Source organism: Oryctolagus cuniculus, chromosome 2 (assembly GCF_964237555.1).
Source record: "Oryctolagus cuniculus chromosome 2, mOryCun1.1, whole genome shotgun sequence".
In the NCBI taxonomy this organism is placed as follows: Eukaryota; Metazoa; Chordata; class Mammalia; order Lagomorpha; family Leporidae; genus Oryctolagus; species Oryctolagus cuniculus.
The window spans coordinates 33903541-33926771 of NC_091433.1; the positions used below are offsets into that span (position 1 = coordinate 33903541).

At 39.8% G+C, this 23231-nt stretch overlaps 1 protein-coding gene across 3 annotated transcripts in view; it reads left to right on the forward strand.

The window, feature by feature from the left end:
• Positions 1-23231, forward strand: part of N4BP2 (NEDD4 binding protein 2) — a 116063-nt gene that overhangs the window by 28289 nt on the left and 64543 nt on the right. For all 3 annotated transcript variants that reach the window (XR_011386210.1, XR_011386209.1, XM_070068125.1), the window contains exons 4-7: positions 4758-5100; positions 9033-10194; positions 12546-12670; positions 15399-15487. Coding sequence is in view for 1 of the 3 variants with exons in the window: in XM_070068125.1 (XP_069924226.1) it covers positions 4872-5100; positions 9033-10194; positions 12546-12670; positions 15399-15487 (1605 nt within the window). In the remaining 2 variants the exon portion in view is untranslated. The remainder of the gene's footprint in view (positions 1-4757; positions 5101-9032; positions 10195-12545; positions 12671-15398; positions 15488-23231) is intronic.

A 23231-nucleotide genomic window follows, 5' to 3' on the forward strand; every position in this document is an offset into this window, starting at 1 on the left:
GTATTTTGAATGTAAAACTAGCAGGTTTGCTGAATTATTTGAGATACGAGGAAAAGAGGAGGTTTTTGACTTTAGCATCTGGAAATTGCTATTAATTGAGTTTGTGGAGACATTAGTTAGGACAGTTATGCAGTGGAGAGTAATTTTTAAAAATAATTAATTTAGGTGAAAGGCAGAGTGATGGCTGGTGCCGCAGCTCACTAGACTAATCCTCCACCTGTTGCGCCAGACCAGGAGGAAGCACCGGGCTCCTGCCTTTAGATCAGTAAAGCTCTGGCCATTGCAGCCATCTGGGGAGTGAACGAATGGATGGAAGACCTCTCTCTCTCTCTGCCTCTGCCTCTCTGTAACTGTACCTTCCAAATAAATAAATAAATCTAATTTTTTTTTTCACAGGCAGAGATAGACAGTGAGAGAGAGAGAGACAGAGAGAAAGGTCTTCCTTTCTGTTGTTCACCCCCAAAATGGCAGTTACGGCTGGCGTACCGCGCCGATCCGAAGCCAGGAGCCAGGTGCTTCCTCCTGATCTCCCATGCGCGTGCAGGGCCCAAGCACTTGGGCCATCCTCCATTGCCTTCCCGGGCCACAGCAGAGCGCTGGACTGGAAGAGGAGCAACCAGGACAGAACCCGGCGCCCCAACCGGGACTAGAACCCGGGGTACTGGCGCCTCAGGCGGAGGATTAGCCAAGTGAGCCGTGGCGCCAGCCCAGATGGACTACTTTTAAAAACTGAATTAATTAATTGAGAGGCAGAGAGAGAGAGAGAGAAAAGGAGCGACAGATAGACAGGCACAGAGAAAGAGTTCTGTTCCCATATGTTAGTTTTCTCTAATATTTGAAGCAGCTAAGGTTGGGCCAGGCCAAAGCCAGGAGCCAGGAATTCAATCTAGGGTCTCCCACATGGACCCAACTATATGAACCATTACCTGCTGCTTCCATGCCCCCATTAGCAGGAAACTGGAGTTAGGAGCTAGAGACAGGCTTTGAACCAGACAATGATGTAGAAAACATGCATCTTTACCGAATGCCCACTCTGTATACATTTTTATTTGTGATTTCCTATTTATTTTTTTCTTATAAAACGTCTCACTTTCCTAAGATGGCTGTTTTCTTCTCCTGGAACTCACAGTCTAGAGCAGTGCTGCACTGATGCAGAAAAGTGCTGGCACTGTCACTATTTGTGCTGTTCAGTGTGATAGTCACTTAACCACACATAACTTTGGAGTGTTTTAAAATGTGACTGGCTTGAATGGAGCCTGAGTTTTAATTTTACATCGCCCGGAAATGTTCTGAGAAACAGGTCGTTAGACGATCTTGTTGTGCAAACATCATAGAGTGCACTTGCACAAACTAGGATGGCTACGTCAATAGGCAGTGTAAATGTAAGTCTGCTGTTGACCGAAATGTCATTAAGTGGCACATGGCTTGTACTTTATCCAAAATGAAGCTTCTCATTTTTAGATAATGTAAATTTACACATGGCTGTAATAAGCAATAGAGAGAAATCTGTGCTCTTCACTCAGTTTTCCCCATCGTCCAAGATCACAACCAGGATATGGTGTGGTGCAGATGACTTCTGTTACCACGAGGATCCTACAAGCTGCCCGGTCAGAGCACACCCCATTCTCCCCTCCCTGAGCTTGGCACCACAATCTGTTCTCCATTTCTGTCATTTTGCCATTTCAAGAATGTTACACAAGTGGGTATTCAGTGTTACTGAATGACCTCTCAGGATTGGCTTTTATTATCTAGTATAATTCTCTTGAATTTCATCCAGGTTGGTGTACATATTGATACTGTATTTTTTATTGTCAACTTGTATTTCATGGAATGCATATATCGTAGTTTGTTCAACCATTTACTCATTAAAGGACATCTGAATTATTTTCATTTTTTTTAAATTGAAGTAAACATTTGTGTATAGGTTTTTGGGTGAATATACGTTTTTCATTTCTCAGAGATAAATACCAGACATCCAATTGCTGAGTTGTATGGTAGTTACAGATTTAGTTTTTTAAATAAACTGCTAAATATTTTCCAGAATGACTGTTACCATTTTACATTTCCATCAGTGACATGACAGTCTAGTTTCTGCAAAACCTTGCCATCATTTGATGTTGCCACTATTTTAAATTTTAGTCTATTTGATAGGTAAATGATTTCTCATTATAGTTTTAATTTGTATTTACTTAATGCCTAATGATGCTGAGCATCTTTTTGTGTCTTTGCCATTTATATGTATTCTTTGTGTAATTTTTTTCCTCTTTATTTTTTTGCTGATTTCCTAATTATATGGCTTTGTTTTTACTGTTGAACTTAAGAATATTTAAATTTTTAATTTAGACATGGTAATCATACATATTTATGGGAGTACAATGTGACATGTGTACAGTGTATAAGATCAGAACAGGGCAATTAAAACATCCATTACCTTAGACATTTATTCTTTCTTCCTGTTGGGAACATTCAAAATCTCTGCTAGCTATTTTGAAATACTTAATTAATGTTTGCTAACCATAGCACTGCTGAATTGTGATAAACTTTTTATCTAGTCTGTATTCTAATCCTTAGTCATGTGTGTGATATGCAAATATATCTTCCCAGTCTAAAGCTTGTCTTTTCATTCTCTTAACAGGGTCTTTCACTGAGCAAAAGTTTTTATTTTGATAAAGTGCAATTCATCAGTTTTTCCTTTTGCAGATTGTGCTTTTTGTATTTTTGCATAGCCCTAGATCTTGAAGGTATTTTTTTCCCTAAAAGTTTTGTATGTATAGTGCTTTTAAGAATGCAACTTTTTAAAAAGATTTATTTATTTATTTGAAAGGCAGAGTTTCAGGGAGAGAGAATGGGAGAGACTGAGAAAGAGATCTTCCATCCGCTGGTTTAGTCTCCAAATGGCTGTAATGGCCAGAGCTAGGCCAGGTCAAAGCCTGGAGCCAAGAACTCCATGCAGGTCTCCAGTGTGGTGGCAGGCACCCAGATACTTGAACCATTTTTCACTGCCATCTCAGGTACATTGTAGGGAGCTGGATTGGAGGTGGAACAGCTAATACCCAAACCAGTGCTCATATGGGATGCCAGCTTAACCCACTCGACCATTCATTTTGAGTTAATTTTTCTGTAGAATGAAACTGAGGTCAAATTTCCTCTTCTTCTTCTTCTTCTTCTTCTTTTTTTTTTTTTTTTTTTTAACATAGTCAGTGTTTGTTTACTATTGTTTGTTTCTTTTTTAGAGATTTATTTATTTATTTGAAAGAGTGATAGGGAGAAACAGGGATCTTCCATATGCTGCCTCACTTTCCAAATGCTTGCAACAGCTGGGGCTGGGCCAGGTCAAAGCCAGGAGCTAGGAACTCCATCCAGGTCTCCCACATGAGGGGCAGGCACCCAAGTCCTTGAGGCATCACCTGTTGTCTCCAGGGTGTGCATTAGCAGGAAGCTGGATCAGAAGTGGAGCTGGGATTTGAATCAGGCACTCTGATAAGAGATGTGGGCATCCCAAGTGGCAATTCAACCTCTGTGCCAAACACCCACCCAGACATTGAATTCTGAAATGATTATCAGTCTCATCCACGTGATAAAATAGAAGTATAGACTGTAGTTCTACTCCAGCTATGAGTCCCTGCCCTTGTGGAGCTTACCATTTACTGGAGTATGGGTAATAAGTACAATAAATAAATAAAAGTGTACTATGTTGAAGGTGATAAGTCCTATGGAGAAAAGTCAAGCAGGCAAGAGGGCTGGCTAAACTATGGGGGATTGAGTTCCTGAGACAGTAACATCTGAGTAATGAGAAGAAGGTGGTAAGGGAGTGTGTCTTACAGATAGCTGGGAGGGAGAGAGTATAAGAGAGAACCAAATAGAAAAGATTTCCCAGGTAGGGACATGACTGGTATAGCTTAAGAAAAGCAAGAAGGCCAAGTGTGAAGTATGGTTGGAGTTGCATGGATCAGGAATGAAGATTTAGGGATGACAGTAGAGAGTTAACATTAGCTTGTCTGGATTGTGGGCCATTTTAAGGGCTCTGTCTTTTATCCTGAGTGAGATGGAAAGCTAGTGGGTAGTATAGCAGAAAAGAGGCATGATTCAACCTATATATAGCTTAACTGAGTCACTCTGGCTTTTGTTCTAAGTAGACTCAAGTGGTAAGGGTGGTGGCAGGGAGATTGGTTAGTCTGTTAGAGTAATCTAGGCAAGAGGTTGTGATAGCCACATTGAGGGTGCTAGCAGTGGAGATTGTGAGGAGCTGTCATATTCTGGATGTATTTTATAAATTGCGTTGACAAAATTGGCTTACCAGTTGGATGTGGGATGAAGAATCAAGAATTATTCCATAATTTTTACATGAGTCATTGGAATGATAGAGTTTGATTAGCCAAGATGGGAAAGACTGGGAAGAGCAGGTGTGCAGTTTTGAACATGTTAAGTTTATGATACATTGATGCATATTAGACATCCCAGTGTAAGTGTTTAGTAGGTATTACTTAATTACATTTATGGATACTATTTTGTGTTAATAAATGAAGTAATGGTATTGAAACAGTGTACTCACTGTTCTAAAATATGTTATATTTTGTTAGTATCTTAATTTCTAACTTAGTCAATCCTGGTAAAGCCTGAATATTTTGGAGAGAAATTGTTTGATTTTTGGCTTTGCTGCCAGAGTTGGTGGTACTTTGAGTTAAGTTGCCATTCCGATTTTAGAAATGGAAGTATAATTCTATGGTCTGAGTGTTTTTACTTGCTTTCTATTTTAGGTCCTATTACTACTGGATTGTGCAAGATACTTAACCCTGTTTTATTTGAATTATGACTTAAATATCAAACATCTTTTGTAAAAAAAGGGAAACATTTTAGTTTTGGAAGTCAGAATGCCAAGGAAAAGGAGAAATCTTGGGGGAAATCCTTTTCGGAAGACTGCCAACCCTAAGGAAGTTGTCGTGTCCGGTGTTGCTAGTCATGAGGAGCCAACCACTGCTCTCCCTTCCATATGTGAGACAAAAATTGATCAGGAAGAACTCTTCACCAGTATGTCAGAGATGTTTTCTGATCTGGATCCTGATGTAGTATATTTGATGCTTTCTGAATGTGATTTCAAAGGTGAGAAAAAGTTTAGTTTTAACGCTTTGCATCTTTTAAGAAGGCTTCATCATGTATTATGCCATGACCAGTAGTAATATAGAAAAATGACTTTCTGTTCATCTGTTTGTTCATCACTTATTAAGCCCCTGCTGTGGACAAGGTGCTAAGTTTGGTATTATGAGGGTTGTGAAGAAGAATCAAGCGTAGTTTCTGATTTTAAGAATTGTACAGTTTTAGATATAAGATGTAAATATAGGTATCATCTGCTGCATTTGTGTTTTTATCTTCCCTCTAGAACAGGTTGGAACTATTAACATTTTGGACTGGATACTTCTTTTTGTGAATGGCTCTCCCATGTGTTATAGGATATTTGGCGGCATCCTGACCTGTAACCATTAGATGCCAGTACTCCTGTCACCCCACCCGCTCCATTTGTGACAATCAAAAATGTTTCCATATATTATTTATCTCCTGGGAGACAAAATTGTGCACAATTAACAACCTATGTCCTAGAATGTAAGCTCCATAAAGACAGAGATTTTAAAAAACTTCTGTTTTATTGCTATATTTCTGGTCCCTAACATAGCAAATGACCCATAGTAGGAGCTTAGTAATTACTTGAGTGAGTAGATAATCATAGTTATGGAAATAGGAGTTGATTAAGAATTGAGGCTAGTAGAGTAATATGGTTTCAAAATATTGGCTTTGGGGTCAAGACACCTGGGTTGGATTTCCAGCTCTGCCACCTACATCTCTAAGTCTTGGTTTTCTTATCTGTTAACAAGAAAACTCACAGTTTGTGCCTTATAGAACTCTTTAGGTGAGGATTCAAGTATTTGATTTTTGTTGTCAGTATAGTAAGTTATGAATAACTTGTAATAAATTATTTAGAAATGTGTTTGCAGATAGAGAAGAATCAATCAGTATGTTGACTGTATGAATAAATTAAATGTTGATGCTCAGTATTATCATAGTGACCATGTTTAATAAAAGATAAAATTAATTTAAACTTGGGAATTTTTGGTAATGCATAATGTATTTCTGTTTTTAGTCATTATGTGATTTGTAGTGTGAGCATATCTTACCTATCTGGTTATGATATGTGAAGAAAACTAGGTTTCAGCAGTACTCGTGGTCCCAGAAATGATAGTATGTAGAGTTTTGTGACTTAAGCCTTTTTATTTTCTTATTTTAATGTCTCTGTATTTATTGCAGATAAACTAGCACATCAATGGGAAATTTTAAGTAAAGTATTTTATCCTATATCTTAACAAATACCTTATTTTTCTTTTCTAGAATGTTCTATAGATCCTGTAAATATTTGATATTCTGAGTAGTTTAAATACTAGAATGGATGAGACTTTATACTCTTTTTTTTTTTTATAGTGTTGCTGCAGTCATTATGTGTATTTTTAAATTATTTTCTGGTACTCCACAGAATTGTACTTTGATGTTTTATATCTAATTTTTTCATGGATAACAAATATGGTAGAGAATATGTTGGTAAAAATAGCCTTTTCTCTTCTTTTGGCTTTTCTTTCTTAGTCTGAAAGTTTTAGTATCTTGCATCACAGGGTAAGAACTCTTTTAGCTTTTGGAAATATACTGCTAAATTGAGTACTAACAAGGTGTTGTTATTTGTAATACCAGTACTGGATAAATGTAGTGGTTTACCACAACATTTCCATTATTGTGTAGTGTTATTTGAAAATTTTGATATGAATAAAATTGTACCTTTTCTTTTTTTTAAATAAATAGATATAGAATATTTTTATACCGATTATTCATTAATTATTACATTTTTGTGTTAGTTCTTCATTTTTATTTGTTGTTCTCATACACTAGTTTTAGTTTTTTTCAACAGTCTATGTAAGGGTTTTTCTTTTCTATAATAACTATCCTGGTCATTTATTTTTATTTAATGTTTTATCACTTATACACTTGTCAATTTTTATTTGATCTCTTTTGGTTTTTCTGTCACGTAGTTTTTTTCATAGAAATATCTCTTGTATTTGTTTTCTTTTCTTTTTATTTTTTTCTTCCTTATTCCCATTTGTAGGGCATCTAGCCTTTGTAGTGTTGCTATGATCTCCTAATTGGTCTTTCTACCAGGCTTGCCCCTCCAATCCCTCTTTGTTTTTCTTCTTAAGGGAACATTAATTGGGTGCTTACTAGGTGCCAGTCCTTGTGTACAACACTTTTTCATGGATTATCTCATTTAATCCTCACAACAGCCTATGAGGTAGGTACTTTTATTATCCCCATATTATAAATGAGAGGCTTGAGGCTTAGGAAAGTTAACTAATTTCTTCAAAGTGTCATAGCCAGCAAGTAGGGATTTAAATGCTGGTATTCTGACTCCAGACCAGAGCTACTACTTACTCTGCTGTGCTGTTTACAGACTTGGCTCCTTAAAAAGGAAAAAGAAAGAAAAACACAAACAAAACAAAACAAAACAAAACAAAAACAAAAATTTCCAAATTTCAAATGTTTAAAAATTCTAATGGCTCTATTTGTATCCTAACAGAATGAGCTCAGCATTGGAGTCAGACACACCAGTTCTGGCTCTGTCACTTACTATTTGTGTGACTTGGGCAAGTTAATGTACTTTTTGAACTTCATTTTCTTCATCCATATGCTAGGAATAATATACCTCATAGTATTAGTTGAGGATTCAGTGAGGTGATTTGTATAATACTTCTGGCACAAATGCTATGACTGGTATTTTCCTTTCAAGTTCTCTTAAGCAATAACATTAACAACTTAGCATGACTTTGGTAGGACCCTTCTCAGTTTCTTCCACTCTCCCTCTCCCATTTTATCTTGTTCTCTTTATCTACCTGCATACACTGTGTGCCCACACTCCAGCCAGTTTCTGTTAACACTTTAAAATATGCTTTGCATTTTCAAGCCTGCCTTTGCGTTTTCCCCTTTGGCAAGTTGCTTTTTAATTTTCAAATTCCCATTTGTGTATCACCTTATGTGAAATCTTTTCTTATTCTCCTCTATGCTGGTATGGCATTTGTACATTATCAAAAGTGTGTATTATTTAAAATGTATTATTTCATGATGTGATTATCTCCTGATGTACAGTCATTCTTCTGTATCTTTGGGTTCTGCATGCATGAATTCAAGCAACTAGATTGAAAATATGCAAAACAAATTATATTGAACATGTACAGATTTTGTTCTTGTCATTATTTCCTTAACAATTCAATTCAGCAATTGTCTACATAGCATTTGCATTGTATTAGAGATGACTTAAAACATACAAGAGGATAATATAGATAATATGTAAATACTGTGCCTTTTATATAAGGGACTTGAGCATTTACGGATTTTGGTGTCTGAGGGGAGTCCTGGAAGCAATCCCCCACAGGTACTGAGGGATGACTGTAATTATCTTTGATCTCTTCCTTTAGATTGCAGAAATCTCTTGAGTATAATAAAGTTTATGTCTTGGTCATTTTGTACAAAGTATTTCTGTTATGTAGTGCATGCTCATAAATTTTTTTTGTATTAAGTGAAATTGACAGCACAGATCATACAAATTTAGATTTGCTAGGAGGATACTTAATACTTACAAGGACTTGTAGAGGTAAGTACTTGTTGAATAAATTAACTGGTTTTAGAACCTTTGTAAATAACCCTAATACACTTCATTTTGGATATTTATACATTTCCTCAATAAATTCATCAAAGAATATGTGCTTAATGATAGTTTATTACTGTTTATATGAAAGAACAGCATCGTATATTTCCATCATTGAAGTCTCTCACAATTTATAGATTAGTAAAATATCAATTTTTAAAAAGTGATCTGAATATTTATAAATTTCTCTGTGTTCTATTCAATGCAAAATCTAGTATAATTTTCCTGGGTTTTATTAAAATTATATATTTTTTCTATCTGTATATATTTTGTTGTTGTTGTTGTTATTGTTATACAGTTGAAAATGCCATGGATTGTCTGTTAGAACTATCAGCCACTGATGCCAAGATAGAAGAATCAACTTCACAAAGCTTTGTTGTTCCTGAGAACCAAGTAAGTGCAGCAGGAAGTGGAATAATGGAGAAGTATCCTCTTGAAGAAGAGAGTGAAGATTCAAAAATGGATTCATTTTTGGACATGCAGCTGACGGAAGACCTGGATTCCTTAATACAGAATGCTTTTGAGAAATTAAACTCTTCTTCTGATGACCAACTATACTCTTTTTTGCCTTTGCAAGATGTGAATAGTCTTAATGGCCCAAGAGAATTTATAAATTCAGATTCAAACAATATGACTCCTATTCCTTCTACACAGAATGTGGATTCGGACAGGGAAAATTTAGAGAATTCTGCCTCTACTTTAAGTTCAAACACATTAACTTCACATATGGCATTGAATGAGCCAAAAAGTTTTACAAAGGATAGCATATTGGCATTGGAAGATAATTACCCAGAAGATTCTGTTCTTAATAGTTCTTTAAATCTAGCAAGTGACTCTATTGTGGATTGTAGCACTCTGAATCAAAGACAGAATGAGCTTTTAGAATCTGAGTGTGTCGAGACTCAGTTCTGTCAGACTCTTTTAGAGTCTGATGCCAATGAACTTAAGGCCCCTTTAAATCTTCCTGTGCAAAATCCAGGGCTTGATATACCAGGTACAGGTGGGGACCAGAAACCCACTTCTGTTTCAGATGTGTTTGTGTCTCCTGAAGGGTTCAATTTCAAACCACACAAGCATACTGAACTGCCTCCAAAGGGGAAGGATGTGAATTACTGTCCAGTACTTACCCCTCTCCCGTTACTACTGCCGCCGCCTCCACCTCCACCCATGTGGAATCCAATGATTCCTGCTTTTGACCTCTTCCAAGGAAACCATGGCTTTGTAGCCCCTGTGGTAACCACAGCTGCACACTGGAGACCTGTCAACTACACGTTTCCACCCTCGATTATTTCTCATCCTTCCCCAACAAAGATATGGAGAAATAAAGAGGGAACAAGCGCTTATCAAGTACAAGAAACTCCAGTTTCTCAGACTGTAAGAAAGAAGACGACATCTTATGTTGGACTAGTTCTTGTTCTTCTCAGAGGGCTTCCAGGATCAGGAAAATCTTACTTGGCAAGGTATGAGGTTTTATTTGAGTTTTAAAAACGAGTATAATGCATGAATCTGGGTGGATAGTGTAGATACGAAAAATTCTTTGCTTAATAGAGATGCTTAATAACCTCTAAAATCCTTTCTCTTTACTAGCTAGTAACACTGTTTTCCTTAGACATTTTTATGGAATTTTTATTGTCTTGAAATATCTTTTTGAGAGGTGGAAAGGAAGAAAAACAGTTAAGGATGATTCCAAGATTGTGAACTAATTTGAGTTCGACTTTGATCATAAAGTTAAAGAGCCATAGTGGATTTTGCATTCATGGATGAAAAGCCTTTTTTTTTTTTTTTTAATTAATTTATTTATTTGAATGCCAGAGCTATAGAGAGAGAGGACGAGACAGAGACACAGAGAGAGAGGAGGGAGGGAGGGTAGGTGAGAGAGAGATCTTCCATCTGCTGGTTCACTCCCCAAGTGGCCACAATGACCTGGATTGGGCCAGACCGAAGCCAGGAGCTGGAACTTCTTCTGGATCTCCCACATGAGTGGTAGGGGCCCAAGCACTTGGGGCATCCTCTGCTGCTTTCCCAGGCACATTAGCAGGAGCTGGATTGGAAGTGAGGCAGCTGGGTCTTGAACCAGCACCCATATGAGATACCTACATTGCAGGTAGCAGCTTTAACTGCTACACCATCATGCCGGCCCTGGAAAGTCTTAAATACATGAATTCTACTGGTAGCTGGAAATTTGAGATTATGGTGTGTTATTAAGTAAGTTTTAGAAATGTGTGATTTTTGGGGCTAGTGTTGTGGTGTTGTGGGTTAAGTAGCCGCCTGTGATGCCAGCATCCCATATGGGTGCTGTTGGAGTCCTGGCTGCTATACTTGGGATCCAGCTCTCTGCTAATACCCCTGGGAATGCAGTAGAAGATGACCTAAGTCCTTGAACCCCTACACCCACGTGGGAGACCCACATAGAGTTCTGGGCTCCTGGTTTTTGCCTGGGCTGGCCCTGGCCATTTGCAGCCGTTTGGGGAGTGAATCAGTAGATGGAAGATCTCTCTCGCTCTCTGTCTATCCTTCTCTCTTTGTAACTCTGCCTTTCAAATAAATAAATAAACTTAAATATATATATATATATTATTTGTGGAAAAAAGGTCATGAATGGATATCTAAAAAATAGTTTCATTGATCACAAAGCAGTGAAGGGAAAGAAGTTGGGTCATAGCTGAAAAGGGTCTCAACTGATAGCTGAGAAGAGGAAGTGTCAGAGGAGCAAAAGCTCAAAAGAGGTTAAATACATCATTAAATGCATCAGGGTCAGGTGAACTTTCTCTAGAATGTTAGCTCCTTGAGGGCAAAATTTTTGATTGCAGATGTATATTCAGTGCTTAAAACGGTGCTTGGGACTTGATAGGTGCTAATAGATAAATTCAAAAGATGAATTTTACCTTTAGATATGTTTATACGTATATTAGGAGGAAAAGAGTAAGTGGTAATATTTTATAAATGGTTAAGATTGAGGGCAATGCAGTATCTGGATTTTTTTTTTTGCTGAGTTTGTGTGTATTCCACTTCTGTAGAAGGTAAATTCCAGAAACAGGAAAGAGAAATGTCAAAGAGAAAAATGAAAAACAAAAAACAAACCACAAAACTATCTTCAGTTTGTAAATTTTAATTATTTATTATTTTAATTATTTAAATATATGCTCTCTTTCTTAAATAAAAATTAGAAAAAAATTCACTGAATGTGTTTTGAGAGACATACAACTTTAAAAAAAATGTGTATATGTAATTAACTTTATTCTTATACCTATAAATACATATGAAATTAAAACCATACTTGGCCGGCGTTGCGGCTCAATAGGCTAATCCTCCGCCTTGCGGCACTGGCACACCGGGTTCTAGTCCCAGTCAGGGCGCCGGATTCTGTCCCGGTTGCTCCTCTTCCAGTCCAGCTCTCTGCTGAGGCCCGGGAGTGCAGTGGAGGATGGCCCAAGTGCTTGGGCCCTGCACCTGCATGGGAGACCAGGAGAAGCACCTGGCTCCTGGCTTCGGATCAGCACGGTATGCCAGCCGCAGTGGCCATTGGGGTTGAACCAATGGAAAAGGAAGACCTTTCTCTCTGTCTCTCTCTCTCACTGTCTATAACTCTACCTGTCAAATACATTAAATTAAAAGAAAAATAAAGCAAGATAGGCCTGCCTTAGGTTGTCTTTTTTGGGAGTTAAACTCCTGCTTAGAGGATTTTTAATATAATTTATATGACTATCACAATATTCTCTCTTTTAAATGACAGTGCTTAAAAAATTTTTTTTGAATTATGAGTATAAAAATTAGAAAAATTAATGAAAGCAATTTCATTTATCATTTACAGGACTTTGCAAGAAGATAATCCAAATGGAGTCATTCTTAGTACTGATGATTATTTTTACATAAATGGACAGTACCAGTTTGATGTAAAGTACTTAGGAGAAGCACATGAATGGAACCAAAATCGTGGTAAGAATAGAGCCTGATTCTGGGTAATATTAAGAGAAATTTAGAGCAAAAAATTCAGAGCAGGTGTTTAGCCAAGTGGCTGAGATGCCCATGTCCCACATTAGATTAACTGGGTTTGCTTCCCAGCTCTGGCTCCTGACTCCAAGCCTCCTGCCAGTGCAGATCCAGGAAGGCAACAATGGTGACTTGAGTGATTGGGTTCTTGCCACCCAATGTGGGAGACCTGAATTGTGTTCCTGGCTCCTGGCTCTGGCTTTGGACAATCCCAGGCTGTTGGAGAGCCTTTAGGGAGTGAGTGATGGGAACTTTGTCTCTCTCGACACACATGCTCTCTTTCTTAAATAAAAATTAGAAAAAAAATTTCGCTGAATGTTAGTGTTTGAGAGACGTACAACTTTAAAAAGATATGTAATTAACTTTATTCCTATACCTATAAATACATAGAAATTAAAACCATACTTAACACTAATTCTTATGTTACATAATAAGAGGTAAACAAGATAATCTTACCTCATAGGGATGTTTTGGGAAGTAAAAGAGGTTTTTTTGTAGATACTTACAACATTGCATAACTTGTTTAAGTTTTATTGAATGAGTGAGAATCTTGTCAGAAGTAAATCTGATTTTCTACTTGGATCTCAGAGTAGCTCCAGGAGCTTACTGGTATGTTCTGGTCTGTTTTCTAAAGTGGAATTTGTGTTGTTAACTACTGATGTTACCTAGGTTGGTTTAATTTTTATAGAGGATAGTGTGAGAGTAACAGTGGTTCTCTTCAAACTGAATTTGCAGGAAATTCTTAGGTGAAACTGTAGTTTACATATTAGTATAACGTCTGTTCACCAAAGATGACTTTATCATTAAATGTTAAATGATTTGTGTAGGAGCTGACATTGTGATCAGGTGGGTTAAGCCATGGCCTTCGATGTCACCATCCCATATGAACACGCTTTTTATCCATGCCCATGGGGCCAGTGCATATGGGCACCGGTTGTAGTCCCGGCTGCTCCACTTCTGATCCAGCTCTCTGCTATGGCCTGGGAAAGCAGTGGAAGATGGCCCAAGTCCTTGGGTCCCTGCGCCTACATGGGAGACCCACAAGAAGCTCCTGGCTTCTGGCTTCAGATTGGCACAGCTCCGGGCATTGCGGTCAACTGGGGAGTGAACCAGCGGATGGAAGACCTCTCTCTCTCTCTCTCTCTCTCTCTCTCTCTCTCTCTCTGCCTCTGTCTCTCCTTATCTCTCTGTGTAACTCTTTCAACTAAATAAATAAATCTTAAAAAAAAAATCTATGGCCACAACAGTTGCTGCTCTGCTTCCATTCCAGCTCCCTGCTAATGTAGCTGGGGAAGCAGTGGAGGATGGCCCAAGTGCTTGAGCCCCTGTACCTATGTAGGAGACCTTGATGGAGTTCTGGGCTCCTGCCTTCAGACTGGCCCAGCACTGGCTGTTGCAGCCATTTAGGGAGTGAACCAGCAGATGGGAGGTCTCTTTCTGTCTATGTCTCTCCCTCTCTGTCTCTGCCTTTCAAATAAGTAGATATTTATTTATTTATGTATTTACTCAAAGAATTACTTATTTATTTGAAAAGGTTACAGAGGCAGGGAGAGATAGAGAAAGAGAGAGAGAGATTATTCATTTGCTGGTTCACTCCCTGAATGGTCTCAATGGCCAGGGCTGGGCCAGGTGGAAGCCAGGAGCATCTTCTAAGTCTCTCATGTGGGTGGCAAGGCCCCAAACTTTCCGCTGTTTTTCCCAGGCCATTAGCAGGGAGATGGATCAGAAGTGGAACAGCTGGAACACAAACTGGTGCCCATATGAGATGCTGGTGTCAAAGGTGGTGGCTTTGCCAGCTATGCCACAATGCTGGCTCCTGCAATAAATATTTTAAAAAGACATTTGCATAGTGTTTTTTTTTTTTTTAGTGGAGGTTTCTTAATATAATATAGAGAACATTTTCTATCGATTTTTTTTTTTTTTGAGATTTCTTTAATGGGAAGACTGACTAATAGACGGGATGGTGGGAGTGGGGAGATAGAGCTATCTTCCATCCTCTGGTTCACTCCCCAGATGTCCACCAATGGCTGGGGCTGGGCCAGGCCAAAGCCAGGAACTAAACTCTGTACTTTCTTTCTTTTTTTTTTTTTTTAATTTATTTTTTATTTATTTATTTGAAAGAGTTACAGAGAGAGGTAGAGACAGAGAAAGAGGTCTTCCATCTGCTGATTCACTCCTCAGATGGCTGCAATGGCCAGAACTGTGCTAATCTGAAGCCAGGAACCAGGAGCTTCTTCTGGGTCTCCCATGTGGGTTCAGGTGCCCAAGGACTTGGGCCATCTTCTACTGCTTTTCCGGGCCATAACAGAGAGCTGGATTGGAAGAAGAGCAGCTGGGACTAGAACTGGCACCCATATGGGATGCTGTGCTCCAGGCCAGGGCTTCAACCTGCTGTGCCACAGCGCCAGCCCTTGTACTTTATTATTTCCAGTTAGGTCCTTTTGTGTTTCAGAATCCAGTTCAGGAAAACATGTTGCTTTTAGCATGATATAATTTTCTCTGATTACTATATAAATTTCGTACTTACTATTCAACATTTACCTGTGTTTTTATATACTAAGTAAAATTATCACATGCCCACAGTGTTCAAATTGTGAAAGCAGTATCAGATTTTTTAAAAAATGAAGGTAATACTTAATATTATTATAAGTAATATTTTTGTTGTATTTTTCAGCAAAAGAAGCATTTGAAAAGAAAGTATCTCCTGTAATAATAGATAATACAAATCTACAGGCATGGGAAATGAAGCCATATGTTGCTATGGTTTGTACCATAAATTTTCCTAGGTTTGTAACAGTAGGTTTGGAATTGTTGGGGAGTGTTTATTATACAGGTGGGTTTTAAGTACTTAAGAATCTCAGTACAATACAAATGAGGTTTCTGAGATTGTTTTTGTTTCTTGGTATCTTTTATGAAATTTTATAAAATTATGATCTTATGTCATATATATGTGTGTGTGTGTATATGTGTGTGTGTGTATATATATATATATATATATGGACTTTAAGATGTGTGTGGCAAAACAAAATTAAAAGAGAGCGTGGGAAGCAGTTTAGCCTAATGATTGAGACACCTGCTTCCTGAGTTCAATTCCCAGCTCCAACTCCTGACTCTAGCTTCCTGCTAATGCAAACCCTGGGAGGCAGTGATGATGGCTCAAGTATTTAAGTGCCTGCCACCCACATGGGGACCTGTATCCGGTTCCTATCTGCTGGCTTTGGCTCCCCAACAACTCTAGTGGTTGTAGGCATCTGTTGGGGGAGCTCTCTTTTTTTCTCTGAAATAAAAAATGCAGACTTTCTGTGAACATCTTAAAAAATATAAATTTTTGAGAGACAGAGATACACAGAGAGAGACAGAGAGACAGACAGATCTCCCATTGGCTAGTTCACTCTCCAAATGCCTGTAATGACTGGGGCTGGGCCAGCTGCAATCAGAAACTGAGAACTCAATCTGGGTCTTCTATGTGGATGGCAGGGACCCAATTCTTTGAGCCATCACTTGCTGCTTCCCAATGAACAGCATTCCTGAATTAACAGGAAGCTGGAGTCAGGAGCCAGAGCTGGGCCTCAGACCCACGGACTCCAGTGTGGGATGAGGGTGCCTCAAGTGGTGTACTCACCACTGAGCCAAATATCGCTTCCTCATGGCCTTTTGAATCCCCCTTGGGTATGTGTATGTGCATAAATGAAGGAATCTTGGGTGTTAAGAATATTGTGTGTAAAGATTTTATGTGTTAAGAAAAAGCTATATATGGATTTCAAAAACATTTTTTTGCATTAAAACTTATCTGTTAATTTCATTTCCAATTAACTTTTTGAAGTAGTTTTGTAACAGGCCAATGGATTGAATTTGATTTTAAGTCATTTATATATTCTTGAGCTTTGGACTACCGTTTTATTTATCATTGAATCTTCAAGGTATAACCCTGTAGTTGACATATAGCAATTATATATATTTGAGTAAGTGGGTAAATGGGACTTTTTTGAATATAGACTATTTTTTTGCTTGTTCTTCATTATTAGTACATGTCTGGTACATGGAAACACAGTTTATGCTTCTTTAGTGACTGTAGTTTGTATTTCCTTTTTTTGTTCTTAACATATCAATACCATGTTTACCTCCTTGGCTATACCCAGTGTATTTGTGCTGCTTAGTAGATTGAGTCTTTACATTGGTGAAGAAAATTGTGTCTTTTGAAAGCAAAAGAGATTTTCCTTCTGTGCAGGGGCAGTAGAGGAAGTAGAGGAAGGTTTAATTTTACTGCATTGGGAACTGACATTTGGTTTAATTTCTGGCCTTGGGAGTTCGTAATTTCTGGGCTAATCTATTCACTGTAGGGGCACGCTGTCCCCCTTGCCTTTATGTAACTTCTCTGTAGTTCTTCCTTTGCTTTCTGCTATCATCTTAGAAGGTTCTTCAGTATTTATTTTCCTATGTAGAAGATAAAGAAAGTCTCACATTCCTGTGTTTTTTACTTTAATTTAGCCTTCAGTCTTTGATAATATTTTTCCTTCCTTTTTTTTATTACCTAATACTTCAAAATATAAAGCTATTTTTCTAGTTTTTTTTTTTTTAAGATTTATTTTATTAATTTGAAAGAGTTACAGAGAGAGTTAGAGACAGAGAGAGAGAGGTTTTCCTTTCGCTTGTTCACTCCCCAAATGGCCTCAGTGGCTTGAGCTCAGCTGATCTGAAGCCAGGAGCTTCTTCTGGATCTTCCACATGGGCACAGGGGCCTAAGGACTTGGGCCATCCTCCACTGCTTTTCCAGGCACAATTTCAGGGAGCTGGATTGGAAGTGGAGTAGTTGGGACTCAAACTGCTGCCTATATGGGATGCTGGAGCTTTAACCCACTACACCACAATGCTGGCTCCTGTTTTTCTAGTATTGATTGGTTGCTCTTCCCAACTCAGAACTATAAAGGTCTAAACATATGGAAATGGAGAAGCAGTTACTGTTGAACAAAGGATTTCTTTTAATTTCTTTTAGTAGCAAGATTATCAGAGTAATAGTCTGTTACTACCCTGACTTACTTGCAAAATAGCTAAGTAGTGAATTGGGGATAAATAGGGGAGCAGTCAAGAATTCTTTGTGACAGCAGCCAAAAGTTATTACTTTGCATTAAACAAATAAAAAAAAAGTGTGTGTGTGTGTGTATATGTGTGTATATATATATATATATACATGCACACATGTATAGAGAGAGTGAGCCTAGCAATTTGGATGCCTCCATCCTACACTGAGTGCATGGATTCGATACTTATCTCTGGTTCCTGACTTCAGCTTCCTGCTAATTGTAGACCTTGGGAGATAGCAGTGGTAGCTCAGTTAACTGGGGTCATGCACCCACATGGGAGACCTGGATTGTGATCATGGCTCCCCAGATATGCATCTTGGTCCAGTCCTGGTTGTGGGAATTTGGGAGGAAACCAGTGGATAGAAGCATTGTCTGTCTCTTTCTCTCTCCATTCTTCAAATAAATTAAGTAAATTTTATAAGAAGGATGAATTTTACAAATAAACATTGCTTCCCTTCTGGGCTGTCATACAATTTGATGTGTCAGCCAAATTCCAAATAGTATATTATTAAGATTTTCCTTTTCATATGAGAGTTGAAAAGGTCTCTAAACTCACATTCTCTTCTTTCTCTTTTGTGTTTGTGTGTGTGCATTTAAAGTTGTTTTGAGGGGCTAGCATTATGGGGCAGTGGGTTAATCTGCTGCCTATGATGCCCGTATTCTGTCGCTGGTTTGAGTCCTTGCTGTTCCACTTCCTGTTCAGCTCTCTGCTAATGTGTCTATCATAACAAAGTACTGAGTGGCTTCAACAACAGAAATCACTTTGCTCACATTTCTGGTGGCTAGAAGTCCCAGATCATGTTGCGCAGTGCTGGTTTCTCGTGAGGGCTCTCTTTTCAGCTTACAGATGGCCACCTTCTTGCTGTGAGAAAAAAGCACAAGTGTATGAACACAAGCGAGGACGTGAAAACTCTGGTATTTTTGCTTTAAAAGGTTCTAATCCTGTTGTATCAGGGCCCCACTTTTATGACCTCATTTCGTCTTAGTTAACTGCTGAAAGGCCCTATCTTCACATACCATCACTTTGGATATTGGGGTTTCAGTATATGAGTGTGAATTTGAGGGGGACCTCTAACAGGATTTTGAGCACGGTAACGTCATTTGAGAATTAATAAGATTTCTGTAGTACAGTGTTGAGAACAGACTTGGGGACAAGACTAGAAGCAGGGAGACCAATTGGAGAACTATAGCAAAATTTTTTTAAAAAACTTTTATTGGCTGGTGCTGTGGCTCACTAGGCTAATCCTCCTCCTGCAGTACTGGCACCCCGGGTTCTAGTCCCGGTTGGAGCGCCGGCTTCTCTCCCGGCTGCTCCTCTTCCAGTCCAGCGCTCTGCTGTGGCCTGGGAAGGCAGTGGAGGATCGCCCTAGTGCTTGGGCCCTGCACCCTCATGGGAGACCAGGAGAAGCACCTGGCTCCTGGCTTCGGATCAGCGCGCTGTGCTTCGGATCAGCGCGCTGTGCTGCGCCGGCCATAGCAGCCATTTTGGGGGTGAACCAACAGAAAGGAAGATTTTCTCTCTGTCTCTCTCACTGTCTAACCCTGCCTGTCAAAAAAATATATTTATTTATTTATTTGGAAGATACAGTTACAGAGAGGCAGAGGCAGAGAGAGAGAGAGGTCTTCCATCCACTTGTTCACTCCCCAGATGGCTGCAATGGCCAGAGCTTTACTGATCTAAAGGCAGGAGCCAGGAGCTTCTTGCAGGTCTCCTACGTGGGTTCAGGAACCCCAAGGACTTGGACCATTTTCTACTGCTTTCCCAGGTCATAGAAGAGAGTTGGATTGGAAATAGAGCAGCCAGGACTCAATCCAGTGCCCATATGGGATGCTGGCACTGCAGGCGGTGGCTTTACCCACTATGCCACGGTGCCGGCCCCTGTAACAGAATTAGTATAATAGATAATGTGGCTCAGATTAACATGGTAGCAGTGAAGCTAGTGAGTAGTGATGAGATTCTAGACGTCTTTTGGAAGGCAAGCCTACTGGATTTCTTGTTAGCTTGATTTGAATGGGAAAGAGTTAAGTGCCACATCAAAGTTGGGTTTTGGCCTGTGTGATTTGAGGTTATCATTAGCTGAGAGAGATAGGGAATCACATATAATAGTTTTGGGGTGGATATGGTGTATTGGGATTCAGAAATTTAGGTTTGAATGTGTTAAATTTGTTAAGTAGTTGCACTTATAAGTTTGGAGTTCAAGAACAAGTTCAAGGCTACTGGCATAGATTTGAGAGTTATTAATATACAGAGGTTCTTTAGAGGGTTCATGGAGAAATGGCATTAAAAGATAAGTATTTGGGTACAAAAAATTGAAATCTGATGCTTATATTTTTAAGATTTTATTTATTTGAAAGGTAGAGTTACATATAGAAGGATAGAGAGAAAGGTCTTTCCATGCACTGGCTCACTCCCCAAATAGCCACAATAGTCAGAGCGAGGCTGATCCAAACTCAGGAGCTAGTAGGGGCCCAAGCACTTGGGCTATCTATTGCTGCTTTCCCAGATTATAGCAGAGATCTGGATTGGAAGAGGAGCAGCTGGGACTAGAACCCGCTCCCATATGGGATGCAGAGGCTTAGCCCAATCTCTGTCACAGCGCTGGCCCCTCCTTTTTTTTTTTTTTTTTTTTTTTAAGATTTATTTATTTATTTGAAAGGCAGAGTTACAGAGAGGCAGAAGCAAAGAGAGAGAGAGAGAGAGAGAGAGAGAAAGAAAGAGATGGCTGCAACAGCCAGAGCTCCACCAAACCAAAACCAGAGGCCTGGAGCTTCTTCTGGGTCTCCCACGTGGGTATAGGGGTCCAAGAACTTGGGGCATCTTCTACTGCTTTTCCAGGCCATAGCAGACAGCCAGATTGGAAGTGGAGCAGCTGGGATTCAACCTGGTGCCCATATGGGGTACCAGCATTGCAGGTGGCAGCTTTACCTGCTATGCCATAGCACTAGCCCTGGCCCCTCATTTTTGAACAACGTGTATTTTGTGTGTGTGTGTGTGAAGTTTTTGAAGTACCCTCATATGATATTTAAAGACAAGGGAAGGAGTGACATTACCAAGGAAGTGAGTTGTAGACAAAGAGTGGTGGACCAAGGGCTAATCTGAAGTGCTCTGTGTGTGCTCCAGAGAGAGGACTAGCACAAAAGATTGAGAATACTCCATATGGTAGTGAGAGTAAGTAATGAAGAAAATAGAAGAGGGAGTTATGCTGTTTTTGAAGGTCAAGTGAGAGAAGATAGAGAATAATTTCCTTTTCATCATTTTCATTTATTTCAAAGGTCCACAGACACAGAGATCTTCCATTGACTGGTTTACTCCCTAATGCCCACAGCAGTCGGGGCTCTGTCAGCCCCAGGCCAGGAGCCTAGAACTCACTTTAGGTCTTGTACGTGAGTGGCAGGGACCTAAGTGCTTGGCTGGCCACCTGCTGCCTCCCAGGGTGCACATTAGCAAGAAACGGGAATGGGAGCAGAGCTGGGATCTGAATACAGGCACTCAGTAAAAGATGCAGGTTTTTTAAGCAGTATCTTAACCACGGTGCCAAACGCCCATTCCAAGCCTTGGTTTTTATACTCAATTTTGATGGAGGAGTAAAATGGAGTGTATTTAAGAGAAGCTAGGAGAGGAATTGGAGATAGAATGTAGTAATTTTGAGACATTTTCTTCACAAGGGAACAGGGGAAAGACAGATATGACTGGCAGGGGAAGTGTAATGAGGAGTGAGATAAGAGAAATAACTGGATGGGTGTACGTCTGTTGGTGGGGTTGATTCAGGAGGGAATGAAATTGTAATGATGCCTCAGAGGGGGGAGAATTCCTAAGCTCAGTTATTCTGAAGAGAGGGGATGAAGCCAGTGCACAAGGGTAAGATTTGACTGTTCCATTGTAGAGCTTCTAAAAATATGAGCTGTTGTTTGAAACATTTTTTTGTTATTTTTTTTTAGTATTTTTTATTTTATTTGAAAGACAGTTACAGAGAGAGGTAGAGACAGAGAGAGAGGTCTTCCATCCGCTGGTTCGCTCTCCAGATGGCCGCAATGGCTGGAGCTGTGCCGACTGGAAGCCAGGAGCCAGGAGACGCTTCCAGGTCTCCCACGTGGGTGCAGGGGCCCAAGGACTTGGGCCATCTTCCACTGCTTTCCCAAGGCTGCAGCAGCGAGCTGGACTGGAAGAGGAGCAGCCAGGACTAGAACTGGCACTCATATGGGATGCCGGCGCTTCAGGCCAGGGCTTTAACCTGCTGCGCTACAGCGCCCTCCCCGAAACATTTTTAAAATTACAAAACTTAACGCCTGTGTGTGTTAAATATCCAAACTGTAAGAGTGAATGTAGAGGCTTTTAATAGTATTTCTGAGGATCTTTCCAGAAAATTTTTTTTTTTAAAGATTTATCTATTTATTTAAAAGTCAGAAAGGAGAGAGAGAGAGAGAGAGAGAGGTCTTTCATCCAATGGTTCACTCCCCAGTTGGCTGCAATGGCCGGAGCTGTGCCGATCTGAAGCCAGGAGCCAGGAGCTTCTTCCAGGTCTCCCACGCAGGTGCAGGGGCCCATGGTCTTGGGCCATCTTCTATTGCTTTCCCAGGCCATAGCAGAGAGCTGGATCAGAAGTGGAGCAGCTGGATCTCAAACCAGCACCCATATAGTATGCAGGCACTGCAGGCGGCAGCTTTACCCACTATGCCACAGTACTGGCCCCCTTTTAAAAAATATATATATTTATTTGAAAGGCAGAGTTACAGAGGGAAGAGGAGAGATGAGGGACTGGGAGGAGAGAGATCGATCCATCTGCTGGTTATTCCCCAAGTGACTGCAGTGGCCAAGTATGGGCCAGGAGCTCAGAGCTTCTTTTGAGTCTCCCATGTGGGTGCAGGGGCCTGAGGACTTGGGCCATCTTTTGCTGCTTTCCCAAGCACATTAACAGGGAGCTGGATTGGAAGTGGAACAGCTGGTTCTTGAACTGGTGTCCGTATGGTATGCCGGCGTTGCAAGCGGATGCTTAACCTGCTACACCACAGGAAGTTTTCTATGCATCTCCAAATGTGTGAATAATCCTTTTCGCTCAAGTGAAAATTCTTTTTATTTACTTTATTGATCTGAGAGGCAGAGAGACAGAGAGGTAGAGACTGAGGAGAGTCAGACGGATCTCCCATCCACTGGTTCAGTTCTCAGATACCTACAGTGATCCTTGAGGCCGAGAGCTCAATCCAGGTCTCCCTTGTGAGTAGCAAGGACTCAACCCCTTGAGCCATCATCTGGTGCCTCCTAGGGTATGTGTCAATAGGGATCTGGAATTGGAAGTGGAGCCAGGAACCAAATCAAGGCACTCCAATTAGTATGTGGATGTCCCTAATGGCATCTTAACAGCTAGGCCAGTTGCCCACCTCCAAGTGAAAATTCTTTGCTTTACTTTTTTAACAATTTATCTTGTAGA